The sequence below is a fragment of the Pholcus phalangioides genome, unplaced genomic scaffold (genome assembly GCF_987345545.1).
Source record: "Pholcus phalangioides strain wild (caught in Gottingen) unplaced genomic scaffold, Ppha-v1.0 ptg000017l_1, whole genome shotgun sequence".
Lineage (NCBI taxonomy): Eukaryota > Metazoa > Arthropoda > Arachnida > Araneae > Pholcidae > Pholcus > Pholcus phalangioides.
In genome coordinates, this window is record NW_028301610.1 from 50830560 (window position 1) to 50845790 (window position 15231).

Sequence of the window (15231 nt, forward strand, 5' to 3'; positions counted from 1 at the left end):
TGTTCCTACACAAACCAGGTGTAGCATCAGAGCACATTTTTTACATTGAAATACCTCAGTCTTGTCCACAATGGCACCTTTACAGTTCTCACATTCCATACTTCCCGATTTTTTTTTATGTTTCACTTTTTGACTCACAGATGTCACTACGATTGTTGTTTTGTTGTCAATTTGTTACATATGCTTTTTATGTTTACATTATATATTTTGATAAATTTACGTGAATTTTATATTTTTCGTGTACTTGGTACTTACATTTTTCAGAATATAATCCCTATCATGTAATATCTTGTTAAAATTCGTTTAATATTCACAAAAAATAGAGAGCTCTCGAACGTAGGTGTTTGTAAACAAAGGCAGCATTGCCAACTTATACTGATGATTCTGTATGAATGTATTCACATGAAGATTTTGACAGTCTTAAGCATCATATATTAACCATAATTTAATAATGGTTAATTCAAAAATGGTTCTATGCTAATGATTTAAAATTAAATTGATATACAAACAAAATGTTAATTTTAATCTTATGCAAACACATTTACAGCTTAATCTTAAATTTCACACCCTTGCTTACGATTTACACAACCTCATTTTAACTGCCATTAAATTCAGGAAGTAAATAGTATTAAATACTTGGGTTTAACTGTAAACTGCAATTTAAAATGGAAATCCCATGTTCACGAATTACTTAAAAAACTTCGTTTTGCTTTATATAATTTTTATTATATAAGTAAGAAAGTTTCCGCTAATTTTTTTTAAAAGACCTGTAATATGAATGTTTTTATTCACTCATAAATTGCGGCACAATTATATCGAGTGGTGATTACAAAATTAATTTATTGCCTTCATTTTCAATCAAAAAAAGTTTTTCAGAATTTTGAGTCTCGGGGTCAGTTTCATTCTTCTACAATTTTTAGAAATCTTAATCTACTTCCTTTGTGTATACATATTTACAATAGTATTACAATACTGTTTTCCATATTATTATTTTCTTTAAAAAAGACGTCATATAATTTAGTGTATTTCTACCTTTAGGAAAGAAATTTTTCCTAAACATTTTTATTTTATTCTCTCAGCTCTGAAATTATATAATTCAATACCACTAGAAACACAGAATATACAGATACACACAGCATTTAAAAAAACATTTGAATTATTAATTTCAATAGATGATATGTAGACTCTTATTTTCACTTTTAGGAGCAGCAATAATATTCATCAATTATAGCTTTGCCACTTTTTACTTATATATATTTTTTGATTAAGATATGTTTTGCTTGTGTTACCTGTGAGATTCATTCCCCCCACATATATTTTTTAATGGTTTGTTTATTGCAAGGTAGCTCTATTTAAATCACATAATTTTTTAAAACAAAAATCACTAATGTAACTTTTATTTGTATGATGCAAGACAAGTAAATAAGAGATAATATAGATTCATATTAGTAGTATGAGCAGTAGGATAGCGCCTATGGACGGCCTTGACCACAAGTGGGCGTGTCCCAAAATCGTGTTGTTGGACGGAGATAGTTTTGGAGGGGGGCGTGGCATCATCTTCCTTGGCCACAAGTAGGATAGCGCCTATGGACGGCCTTGGCCACAAGTGGGCGTGTCCGAAAATCGTACTGTTCGACGGTGTGATTTTTTGGGTGTCACGTGACGACACGGATAGTGTCCCAAAATCGTACTGTTCGAGGAGGTGGTAGATGGCGCTGTAGTCATTCAAGATGGCTGCCATTGTCACCTGACTATTTTTTCATGTTTTCCCACCAGGTGGCAGCACTAACGGGAAAAAAGTTTCCGTAAACTTGACCTGCCTGGTTTTGAACCCGGGACCTTGGGATCTCGGAGCGGTGATCCTCCCTCTCAGCTATGATGTCGTTATGGAAATTCGAGTTAATTATCAATATAAAAAAAAGGCTAGCAGTAGTTTTCTCCAATTTTTTTTTTTTTACAAAATATTTTTTAATTATTCAACTTACGATCACGTGACGTAGATGGTGCTACATGGCAATGATGTCATCATTCAAAATTGTTCATAAACATGCAGTAACATGTCTGAACAATCACGTGACCTAGGTTACGCTGCCGTCAAACATGCAGTAACATGTCGGAACGTGATTCCCGCGGTCGTTGAAAAATATTCACCTGTTACCACGTCACTGGTTGTGCTCTCGCTAATTCCTATTGGTTCTATGGGCATGACTTGTCTTGACTCGTGGGTATTATTAGATTGTGCAAGGTTAGTATTTGCGCGTTGGCAACAAGTCAAAAGATGATTCTATTGGTTCTGTATGATCACGTGACAACATTTGTCGAATCAGGAAGTTGTATGGTCCTTGGATCTACTAAGTGCAATCCCGTTTCATTGAAGCCTTGCTCGTGGTCTTCGCTTTTCGTCACTTTCCAGTCTGAACGCCGTTGGTTAAAGATGTGCGTTATGGCCGATTCTAGTCCACCCGCAAAGAGATTGAGATCTGAGGTAAGTTTATTTTCTATTCATATTTTTCTTAGCAAATGATTTAACTGTATTTTATTTCCAATGCTGGAAACAAAGCCCAATTTTTATATAATATGCCCTGATTTGCGATGCCCCTAACACGATTCTTTCTTACAGGACAAAATGTCAGAAGATCTGCTAAAACAAATGGCTCTACCCGATCATTCCTACCAGCTGGGTGACTCTGTCTTGGCGAGAGTATGCGTCTTCAATGGATGTATCCTGGTCCACGTAAGGGAGTTCAACTGGTTGAACAACAGATGGTATCCAACCAAAGTCGGTATTGCCGTGGACCAAACTATTTTCAACTGTGTTATGGCGTCATCATACAAGATCAACTATGAACTGGACTATGCTACAGCTTCATCTAAAGTGATTGTGCATAAGGACGTTTACGCAAAGATCGGCCCTACAGAAAAGAATGTCACTATCGTGAAAGAGCGATTACACAATGGTGTGCCGAGCAAAAATTACATTAAATTGAGCCAAGACCAATGGTATAAGTTGGTTGAACTTAAAGATAACATCAACCTGAGCATAGAGTGTTTTCGTCTGGATCTATTGGATTTGGTCTCGTCTTACGGCGACTACGTGGGGTTCAACAGCTCGAGGAAGCCAACAGTGGATGAACAAAAAGTCATGCGAGACGACCTCCATGCTGCATTCCGTGAGTACATTGTTAAAAAAGGTGACTTAAAATCTATATTGAGAAAACAAACGACCACAATTCTTTTGAGACATTTTTGAACGCCGTGCAATGTTTTGATATATATGAATTTATTGATGTGTATCTGTCTAGGCAGCACTATGAAGTGAGCTGTGAGTGTTTAAATTCCATTAAGTTTACTGAGTTCGTTAACGATGCTAAACGTCGCCTGGTTGATTAATTTGTATTTGTTACAAGTACGTGAATTAAATTCATTGAATTAAATTTTTGAGTTGGTATTTTATTTTTTGAGTGTTTTACTATTTATTTGACTGTAACTCAACAGAAGTTTCATTATACTTATGGATGGCGTTAAGTCTGTTTCATTCGGTCCAGTAACCGTTGTTGAAGTTGGTAATTATTGCAGTCGCGGATTCTGGGTTGAAGACGCCATTAGATTCAAACGTAAAGTTGAAGAGTTTAAAAAACTTTGGGTAGAAACTGTGAAATGGAAAAATATACAGATTCAACAGAACCAGGAAGTTTTGGAGGAATAAATGCTCTGCATCGGAACTTGAAAGAAAGAGGTTATAATTTTTCTCTGAAACAAGTGAAAAAATGGTTAGACGGTAATGAGGCTTATACATTACATAAGCCAGCGCGAAAGAATTTTCGCAGGAATCGTGTTATCGTAGGTGGCATGAACGAACAATTTCAAGCAGATTTAGCTGATATGCAATCATTGAGTAAACAAAATAGTGGCTATAAGTATATTCTTACTTGCATTGACATTCTATCTAAATACGCTTGGGCTATCCCTTTGAAAGATAAAACTGGAGAAGAGGTAACTAAAGCATTTAAAAAAATATTCAAAGACAGAATTTGTCAGAACTTGCAAACTGACAAAGGAACGGAATTTCAAAACAGGGTAGTACAAAGATATCTTAAATCCAAAAACGTAAATTTTTTCACGAGCGAAAGCGAGAAGAAAGCTTCAGTGGTAGAAAGGTTCAACAGAACGTTGAAACAGAAAATGTTCAAGTATTTCACGTTCAAAAATACTCATAGATACATCGATGTTTTGGATCAGTTGATCAAGAGTTATAATAACACGTGGCATCGCAGTATCAAAATGAAACCTATCATGGTGACAGAGGAAAATCAGTCTCAGGTATGGCAAGAATTATAAAAAGACATCCTAGGAGAGAAAAATATAAAATTCAAGTTTGCAGTCGGTGACACTGTTCGCATAAGTCGATCAAAGATGATTTTTGAAAAGGGTTATGAACATAACTGGACTCGCGAAATATTTACCGTAAAACAGCGAATAGGCAGAGATCCCCCTGTTTACAAGATAGGTGATGCTGATGGAGAACCTATTAAAGGAACTTTCTACGAGCACGAGCTGCAAAAAGTGAAACCTAGTGAATATTACCAGGTTGAGAAGATCTTGAAAAAGCGGAAACTTAAAGGCAAAATCGAATACTTTGTGAAATTCAAAGGTTACCCAAATAAATTCAAAGCATGGGTCCGAGAGTTGAAAAGGATATAAAAAGACAGTAACCACTAAATTGTTACTCATTAGAAAAATGTCTTTCTTCCTAACACTACCCAGCGATAGTTCAGCTGCGTACTACCCAGGTAACACGATATCTCACTACATTACCCAATTGCCAAAACCGATTCATTTGTCTGGAGATTGGGAATGTGGGTTACCTGAAATAATTTACCCTCATTGCTGGTACAACGTGACGGAAGGTTCCAATCTTATAGGATTTGACTTGGGTGATGGCGAACTTCAAGGACAACATATTCCAGCTGGGAATTATGAAACAGTCCGATCTAATAAAAGGTATTGAAATCGAATCCTTCAAGAACAGAATTACATTCCACTACAACGACAGCTCTAAGAAAGTAAAAATTATCCTGAACGATGGGGCAAGATTACTGTTGAACACTGGTATTGCTGAACTATTAGGTTTTGAGCCTACCCTTCTTAAAGAAACCACAGAGAGTCCTTTCGTAGCAGACACAAATGTATTTTATCCTGTATTGTACATTTACACCGATATAATAGAGCCACAAGTGGTGGGAGACGTTCAAGCACCTCTCCTACGCGTAGTTAGAGTTAAAGGAAGAGACAACGAAATAGTCAGTGCATACTATGACCGACCACACTACTTTCCTCTTTCCCGGCGAGTATTTCAAACCATCGAAATGGAGATAAGATCAAGTTCTGGTAAACGCATACCATTCAATAGAGGTAAAGCCATAGCAGTATTACATTTTCGCATTAGACAAATACTATAAAACTGTTAAATGTACAAGTTCAAGATCATTTTGAAGTGAGATACGAAACTGTAAAGATGAAGGTTCCCTATCACTGCTGTACAAAATCGTTCGAACAATATTATTTGGAGCAAGCTGGAAGAGGCTTACCATACTATTCTGGAGTTACGCTTCAGCGAGGAAATGGATTAGGCATCATATTCGGGAGTTTATTCCGAGTCGCCTTGCCATTTTTGAAGCAAGGAGCCAAAACTGTTGGCAAACAAGTACTAAGATCTGGAGCGGACATTGTGGGCGACGTAATCAAAGGAGATAAAGTAAAAGTTGCTGCCAAGCGTCGTCTTAAGGAAGCTGGAAAAATTCTCGCCGAAAAAGCAGTAAACAAGACAAAAACAATGTTTGGTGAAGGCCTTAAAAGGAAACGTCGAAAGGCTCAACGCGTCATTTTTGCAAAGAAACCCAAACGGAGTACACGTGACATATTCGATACGTGATGACTTACCGACTCAAAGATTCCCCCGAACTCGTGAAGTCCGAGCTGAATTTATTTTCTTTACCTGGCACGCAAACAGTAATAGAAGGTGGTAAATGGGTGACTTTTCATCCTATAGCAAATGTATCAGATGGAGGTCCCATAGAATTTTACATTTCTGGCAGTGGAGAAGAATACTTGGATCTTACACAAACCCTGTTATACGTCAAGGCCAAAGTGGTGAAAGGAGATGGAAAACCTTTGACCAAAGAAGACACAGTAGGGCCTGTAAACCTATTTTTACACTCTATGTTTTCACAGGTTGATGTTTCGCTTAATGATCGCCTAGTGTCGTCATCAAACAATATTTACGCTTATCGTTCAATAATCGAGACACTTTTGAATCACGGTATTGATAGCAAGACAAGTCATCTTACTACTGAACTTTATTATAAGGATACTGCCGGAAAAATGAACATCGTTGATCCTGAAGCTAAGGACGGAAATGAAGGACTAGCCGAGAGAACTGAATTTATAAAAGAAAGTAAGACGGTTGACATGATTGGATCTATCCATGGAGATATTTTTTGCCAAGGACGATTATTATTGAACCTCGTTTCCCTAAAGATAAAACTTATTAGAAGCAAGCCTGAATTCTGCCTTGTATCTTCAACCTCAAAGGCCGATTACAAAGTCATGTTAGATCACGTATCTATACAGATAAGGAAAGTGAAAGTCTCGCCTGGTGTGCTCGTTGGTCATGCCAAAGCATTGTCTCACACATCAGCAAAGTATCCCATAGATCGCATTGTATGTAAAGTCTACTCACTTCATCAAGGAAATATGTCCTGGATTCAGGATAGTATAGTAGTGGGCCAGTTGCCAAAAAGAGTTGTCGTTGGTTTAGTAGACAACGACGCGTTTTCTGGCTCATACAATAAATCACCTTTCGAATTCAAGCACTATGACTTGAATTACATAGCAGTGTATATAGATGGCGAGCCAGTACCCTTCAAGCCCCTGGAACCACAGTTTGACCAGAATCAATATGTACGAGCTTATCACAGTTTGTTTCTCGGAACAGAAAAGGCCTGCAAAGACGAAGGTATTGATATTTCTAGAGAGGAATATCCGAATGGCTATTCGCTCTTCGTATACGACTTATCAGCCGATTTATGCCACGGCGGTCATTTCAGTCTAATAAAACATGGAAATCTACGACTGGAAACCAAGTTTAAAGCACCATTGCCTAACCCAATCTCCATCATTGTATACTTGGAGTTTGATAACGTGATAGAGATCAACCAGACACGCAACATATTGTTTGATTTCAGCAGTTGAACATGTATTCCTCCCAGATAGAGAAAGTGTTAAAGAAAGAATCACCGTATTTCATTGGCGTGTTTCCCTCCGATAAGATACCCAAGAACATTAATTACCCGGCTTCCTTCGTGGTCAACAGCGATGATCACACCAAGCCTGGGTCACACTGGATGGCCGTTAATTTACCAGATAAGAAGATAGTGGAGTTTTTCGATTCGTATGGACAGAAGCCAGAAGTATATGGAAAAGACATCGCTTCATTTATTAAGAGGTTCCCAAAAGTTTTGTGGAATGAAACACCTCTACAATCTCTGACTTCAAACGTATGTGGACAATATTCTATGTATTTCTTAATCAAGCGCAGCGAAGGAAAATCTATGGAAGATATTGTAAATTTTCTAAAAATGAATGGTTGTGACTTTGCTTTGTATCAATATTTCAAGAAGAAATATGGTGTAAGAATGATTTTTAATAAATAAAAAAAAATTTAAAAATGATTATTTCTTGTGTTTGTCGTTATTGTGTAAATTACTGTTTGAAAAAAAATCAGATCAAAGACAAATTTTTACATTGTTGATAACATTTATTTTTTTCTCATAATTACAGAGTAAACCACGTAGGGTTTTTCATTTCTTTCATAGCTTCATCAAATAATTTTTTTCCAGCGGGTACATTATTTTTCTTCAATCGGTTTACACGTTTCTTCTTCATAGATTCTTTGAATAGTTGAACAATATCGCTTCCAGGTACAACTTCACTTTATACACGAGTTCACCTTTTTCATTCCAGAAAATCAGTTTGTTATTTTGCTTCATCTTCTCGATCAGTTGCTTGGTCGTCTGCTTTTTCTTTGGAGCTGTAGATTTCAATATAGAATCTTCATACTCCATTCCATCGGATTCTTCGGTCTCGTTGTCGACTTTGACGTCGCCTTGAACTTCTTTGGATGAATTGTCAGCAATTTGCAAGTATTTTTGCAACACTTGCAAATACTGTTTTGCTTTCTCACCGTCATCAAGAACTTTTCTCTTTAGAATGGAATTAATATCTTTGTCCAACAGCCCGAGTTGTTCTTCGACGGCATTGAGATGTCGGTCTGCCGCAACGATGACGTATTTTTTAGCGTGTTCCATTTACTAAAGTGGAGATGACGGAAATCGCAGGCTTAGAAAACCGTTTCCTTTCTGAACCAATATGCGTCTTTTTTTATATAAAGGCACCTTCTTGGCGGCTAAATTTCTTAAACTTTTTCTGTACTTGCTGAGTTTCTCTCTTCGAGATTTCGTTACAGGAATGTTTCCTTTGAGTAAATTCAAACAGACCTCGCACAAGGCTTTGATAACACTGTTTTGACTTTTTTTGATCAAGTCGAGGCGTTTTTTAGGTTTGGCTTGAGATATCTGTCGTAGGAGTTCAAGGTGGTGATGCGCGTATCGAGACATCAGGATCACAAATGGGGAAAATTTATCTGTTGCCTGCTATACATACCGAATTTCACAGCCTTGTTGAGCGCGCAGTGGTCGAAATTCGCCCTGTGCTTGAAGCACTTCACGTGAGCAGGAGGTAAGACAGAAACTCGAGGAAATTCTTCTAGGTCGCTGCACTCTACACCGCAAACATAAGTTATAAACTTACATTTCTCGAGTCCCTTGCAATATAGTTTGGAGTGGGAACGGGATAAGAAGGTTAGTATGTCTGTGAGACTTTCGTAAGGAAAGTCACCACCGGACCAAGACATGTTATGAAGATTGGCCATTACCCATACAGCAGAACATTTCTCTTTCATTGTTAATTTTGCCCATTCGAACGGTGGTTGGAAAGTATAAACACCATAGCTTCCAGAATCTACCGAAAGAAAGGCAAGTTCCTTCACTATGTATCCCTCCGTCTCGGACTGGAACCCTTCGAAATCAATTATTACACTCCCCATGACCGCTGCTGTTGGTGACTATCTGACTTATCTGGACTGGTAGACGTAGTGTATATAGTCTCGGAAAATACCGGTTTTTAGCCTAAGCCCCTCCTCCGTAACCGGTTTTAAATCAACTAACAAGTATCCATACGCCTGTTTAGTTGCGCCATCAAAAACTTCCTGGAGAAACTTGCTTTTACCAGGATACATCTGCCTTGCTAAATGTTGTATTTGACTACGATCCCTAGGATTTTTGAATAAAATTAAATAATGGGCGTTCAGGGAAATTTCCCTCTTCTCACTTCCTTTATGGAAGAAATTTTGGACTATGAACACCACCGACAGATTTTTATGATGACTTCCCCGTGTGAAAAGATTTGTTAACCGTTTATCGTTTCCTAATTCAGTCATCAAATCGTCAATGATAAACAATGTTCTTTGACCGATGTAGGAGTTGTAATTATCGGGTAACCCCTCAACAAACTGAACTCCTGGAATTTCTTCGTAAAATGACTGGTAGACCCCATAAAACCATACTATTTCGGTAGGGAAAGGTTCTATCATCTGCTGTGCAAGCAACCTTGATACAAACCTAGTTTTCCCGCATGAAGTAGGACCAGAGCATACTGCCGTAAAAGGGTGTTTAAGCTTCAACACGTCCATGTCGAATGACAATTAATGAAAGCTGCGATCTGCTATATAAGGAAGAAAAAACATGTATATGCACTAAAAAAAAAAAATCTGATCTTTATTGAAAGCAAAAGTCTCTCCTCTGAGCTCTCAAAAGTGCTTGAAAGTCAGGAATGCGATCAGGCGTAACCTCTTGGCATGATTTGTGGCCCTGAGAAGAGCCTTGTCCAATCTCCGCTGTCCTTCAAAGAGAACATCTGTCGAATAATTATAAAAAAACGGTTTTTTAAAATTATTTTTTTTCCCTCGTCAGCAAGACTTGGTCTTCTTCTAATAACCATATGGAATTGTTGACCAATCATCTTGAAGAATTCTTTTGTCGTATACCAGTTTATATTTCTTTTCTTCCGGCTTCGACATGACCCTTCTTTTCTTTGCGTCTCGAACGATCTTATGTGGATTAATGATAGGTAACGAAGTGTCAAAATCAAAAGAAAGTACCAGATCTTTCATCGCCCTGAAGTTGAGAATTTGAGAATTGCGATAATTCAGTGTAAATCCTCTAATCTTGCAAAATACTTCTCCGTCAGATCTCATGTAGCTGTAATTTTTGGCTCCTCCTGTAAATAGAATTGAGTCAAAAATTAATAAAACTTAAAATTAATAAAAAACTTAAAATAAATAACATTGCTTGAAATTCTATATTCTTTCACTCACCAGACACAAAAGCAGTGATTTCCTTTCCATCTAGTTCATCTGTATAATCTCCGAGAAAATCTCCCATCGGAGGGTCGTTACTTCCATTGTGAGCATAAATTATACTGAAACGATAGTGAAAATAATTAGTAAAACTGTAGTAAGTTAGTAAAATTGTAGCAATGTGCAATTTAAAAAAATATATCATTCAAGAAATTGAAAAAAAAATAAATATACCTGTCAGTGTCAAAATATAGCAAGTTTCCTTGAATTTTTTCCAACTGAGAGTACAATTTTAGTCTTGCCCAAGAAGTTGTAAACACCGCAATGAAGATATTTGTGGATTTTGAATCCGGAACGAATTCGTTTCTGAAATTCCATTGAAGAGCAGCTATGTTCTCAGTAGTTAGAAACATGTCTTTTACCTGTAAGAGAAAAATGAAGCATTTTAATGAAAGAAGTAACAATACTTAAAAATGGGTAACAAAAGCTAAAGTAACACATGACTAACCTCTTTTTCAGTATCTGTTACCATCTTGTTGAAAGTTTCAACGTCTCTTACAAAAGTCAATTGAGTCTTGTTTGTAGACATGCCCCATCGTCCCCAAAAACTGAAAAAAAAAAAGATTTAATTTTTATTAAACGTGATCAAAAATAGTACAGATTTGTTGTTTTACGGATTTCGTTGCATTTATATTATTCTTACCTATTCAAGCATAACTTTGCTACCATTCTCCGTCCAGGATTGGGCGCTATTACATGGCCGTCGAGTTTGACACCCTCTTTCTGCACGTATAAATTTACATAATTCTGTTTGTCCTCTTCTGTTTTGCAATGGGCAGGCCATCCTGAAGATTCCTGTTTTAATTTCAAGAAAGTGTCTATGTAGTCCGAAAATAGACCGACCTGGCTACTCTCGAAATGATAAACCTAAAAAACCAAGCGAAAGAGAAAAATGAAGACAAATATATTAAATGCCTTCTGATTTTTGTATAAGGTTTATTTTTCTTTTTTTGTATAAGAAAAGAATTGTGTACGGTACCTCATGGATGGTCAAGATTTCATACTTCAATTCGACTGCTTTTTTCACCTCTTCGGTTCCCCATGTTCCAGTAATTGCACGTTTTTCCTGTGAATGTTCACACTTCGTCTGTTTCCTCTCGTCTGCACATGTTCCGCAAAGAGGAAACAACAGTTTTTTGTTTGATCTGAAAAGATATCGTGTTAATGAAAGGAGAATTGCATCTTTGATTATGTAACGCGAATAATATTTAAATGACAAAATAATACCTGTATGGTAGTACTGGCAAGAATAGTTCTCGAGGTGGTAGCACTGTACATTTTATGATTCCGAAGTAGTTTGAGATGTCGTTGAAATCTTTTGTAATTATTTTAGGATGTCCGATCGGATATCTGAAAGAAAGGAAACGCGGAAAGGAAAAAAAAATTAAATTGCAAAAAAAAAAAAAAAAATAATAATAATAATAATTACAAATTTTATTGGGGAGACTATTCAATTTGGATCATGGTACTTACCTACAATACTTATTTACCCAGGGGTATAAGGACGTTATGTCAGCATATTTCGCTCGGCCTTCAAAATATAATTTGACTGCATTGGTCCGTCCTCCAAAAAATGCATCTCGAGGTTCCAATCTCTCGATAAACCTGTGTGTTGTGAGGAACGCTTTCAATTCTGGATTTTCTTTCTTCATTTTTTCAAACTTGTGCTCCCATATGGTGACCAGATTGAAGCCCGAGTTTTTGAGCTTTAATTCTGTCTCCATCGTCTTTTTCTTCAGCTCCCACATGTAGCAGTCTTTAACAGCATTTTTGGTACCCGTGTCGTAGCAAATGTCGCAACCATGCCAGAAACATCCTAGAGAAATGAAAATAATAATTTAACTTTTTTTTTTTTTCAAGAAAAATTTTCCACAACTTGGTATTTCCTGAAAAAAAAATATAATTGTAATACATACCATGAAAGAGATAAACAGTTTTTGTTACTTCACAAAAGCCATCCACAGACAAACCCTCGATTATCTTCTCTCCAAATCCATTTTTTCCATGTTGAATGTCAATACTTTCTTTTGCAGCAATGAAGTCAAGCCATTCTATACAAGATTTGCTGTGCTTAGTCTTGTTTACATAGCCACCCAGTGGAATCATTGCTATCGTTGATGGTCGAATGTACCTTGAACGATATACTGCCATACACGCTGAAGCTATCGTGACGTATTGGAATGGGTCCACCTCTGTGGCTGTAAAAAATTCCTCCTTGAATTGAAGACAGCATTTTCTCAGAATGTCCACGTCAGACCTAAAAGAAAAATTCTATTTCATTATCACATACCTAGAAGGAAAATTCAATAGAATATATACATCTAACAGTTTGAATTGACTTACCTGCAGTATTCTAGCATTTCTTTTTGAAAATCAAAATTCTCCAATTTCCTCCGCTCGTACCATTCAAAAAAACTTTGTCTTTGGGCTGCTGACATGGCATCAGGTCCGTAGAATTTTGCATCTGGGAGTACCCCCACGTACGCTTGATTTTCTCTGATGTTAAAGAAATGAGAGAAAAAACCCTTTGCCAGTTCGGTTTGTCCGAAAGTTTTTGGTAGTCTAGAAAGACTCATGGGTAGAAAATTGTAACTGTCAATTATCTTGATTTTCAGTGAATCCAGTTGTATGCTCATTAGCTTTGCTCCATTCGGAATGACAGTAGGGGTTATACCTTGTTCGAGTAGGTACCTAAAATGAATAGAAGAAAAATGTAAACGTGTTCTTGAAATGATAAAAATGTTTCAAATGAATAATATAGATGTATGAATCATTAATTCTAAATTATGATGGACTCACCTCAAAACAAATTGACCGTCAAATCCAGACATATTATGAGCCACAGCGGTAAAATCTTTGTGTTTATTGTCAAACAGCCACCTGCAAAAATCATTCAGGGCTGTGTATCCCTGGAAGACTTTTTCTGTCCCATCGGCATACTGTGCAACTGCAAAGTTCACAATGTGCTCCGAAGTTGACTGGTCAGTCTCAAAGTCAAAAAATATGAGGTTATCGGACTTCTTCTTGGCTTTTTCCCTGTCAAGGTAGCAGAAATGATCACCTGGTTGAAAGAATTTTTTACAGCCCGCACAATAAATTTCATCACATCTGTGCTGCTGAGGGTTTCTAATCTTGCTTTGCAGAAATTTTCCACACCGGAGACACTCATAATATTGTTCACAGAAGGATGATTCTTTTCGCCCCGATTCTTGATGTCTTAGGAAGCACTCCCGTGACTTACATTTCCGGTTGCAGTCTGGGCATACGACTGGTTCATCGGTAAAGCATTCTTCCGAGAAGCATACATTACAGCGAACCGGACACCGATGCTCATGGTGATGATCGTACGCCTTATCACAATGATTGCAGTATTGCGTCGAATTGTGGAAACTTTTCATCGATGTTATCATATCGAAATGACCTGCATGGTATAAGAGGAATGCCTTTCGCTCTCTTTCTGGTCCTTTATAGACTACCTGTAAAAGAGAAATAGTTATATTTAAAAAAAAAGAAGAAAAAAGTGATACTTTTTTAATTACATTTCATGAAACGTTTCGTATACTTACTTTTCTCGATTCTTCAGCAGATACAACATAGACTTGTATATCAAGAAAATCTTCGAATTTTCTTATGTCCCCATAGGAACATGGTCCTGCCTGAATTCCAGTTTCGCGGAAAAGTTCCAAGGCCAAGTTAGTCTGCAGATGCTTTCTGCGATCCTTGATAATCTTGATTCTCTTATCTTTTTCAATAATCGCTCTTGCAATCACTAATGCTCTAGCACAACAATAACCATCCCGGAGAACGGTGATTATCGAGCGCTTCTTCAGACAATCAGTGTCCAGATTAATCAGCTTTTTATGACCCCCACCGCCGCCACTTGGAAGACGGACTGTGATAACGTTGAATGCCAAGCTCGGGTCAATGAATGGAACTCTGTCTTTACTCTGCAAAACTTTGCAAATAATTGCAAGTAGATGCTCCAACGTCATATCTCGCACTTTCATTAGGGATGTTGATAGTGGACGATCTAAGTTGTCCGATTGCATCAAGATCCTATTAAAAAAGAAAATAAGTAAATTAACTTGAGTTTTATACTTTGAGAATAAGAATATGGTTTATTAAAGTTATAATAAAAAAAATACCTAATCATATCGTCATCATTAAGATTTCTCATGGCGTCATTCACTATTCGCTGGAGCAAATCCCTAAGTCGTTGAATTGCCGTCCCAAGAAACGAATCACCGTCGTGAAGATCGTCTATGACTATTCGTGCTTGATAGGTTGCTTCCTCTGCATTGAACTTTTTGTTGATTCTTCTGTTTACTTCTCTCAGGAAATAAGGAATTGGCGGCTAAAAAATAAAGGAAAACGACCCCGAATTATTTACTATATAAAGACTAATAATGTTGAAAATTGGATGACAAATCAAAAAAGTTTTATCTTACTATTTCATTCTCGCCATCAACCAGTAATGGTGTAGAAGTCAGAACAAACCAATACAAAACTATATTAAAATAAAGACCTATTAAATTCCTTCCCGTTAAAAAACATAAAACAATTCGAGTTTGAAAACCTACGATAATAAAACTTGATATAATATACTCACATTCTGACGCTCGTCATTTTGTCTTGATGTACCTTCACCAGGGTCGTAGTCATTACTTCTTTTCTCTCCGCGGCCTCGCTGCTCCAAA

General features: G+C 37.0%; 1 protein-coding gene across 1 annotated transcript; it reads left to right on the forward strand.

The window, feature by feature from the left end:
• The first annotated feature begins 5931 nt into the window (after positions 1–5931).
• LOC149074075 (uncharacterized protein F54H12.2-like) lies at positions 5932–7251 on the forward strand. The gene has a single exon (XM_089247309.1). It carries the CDS (start codon positions 5932–5934, stop codon positions 7249–7251), a length of 1320 nt encoding a protein of 439 aa, XP_089103435.1.
• The last annotated feature ends 7980 nt before the right edge of the window (positions 7252–15231 follow it).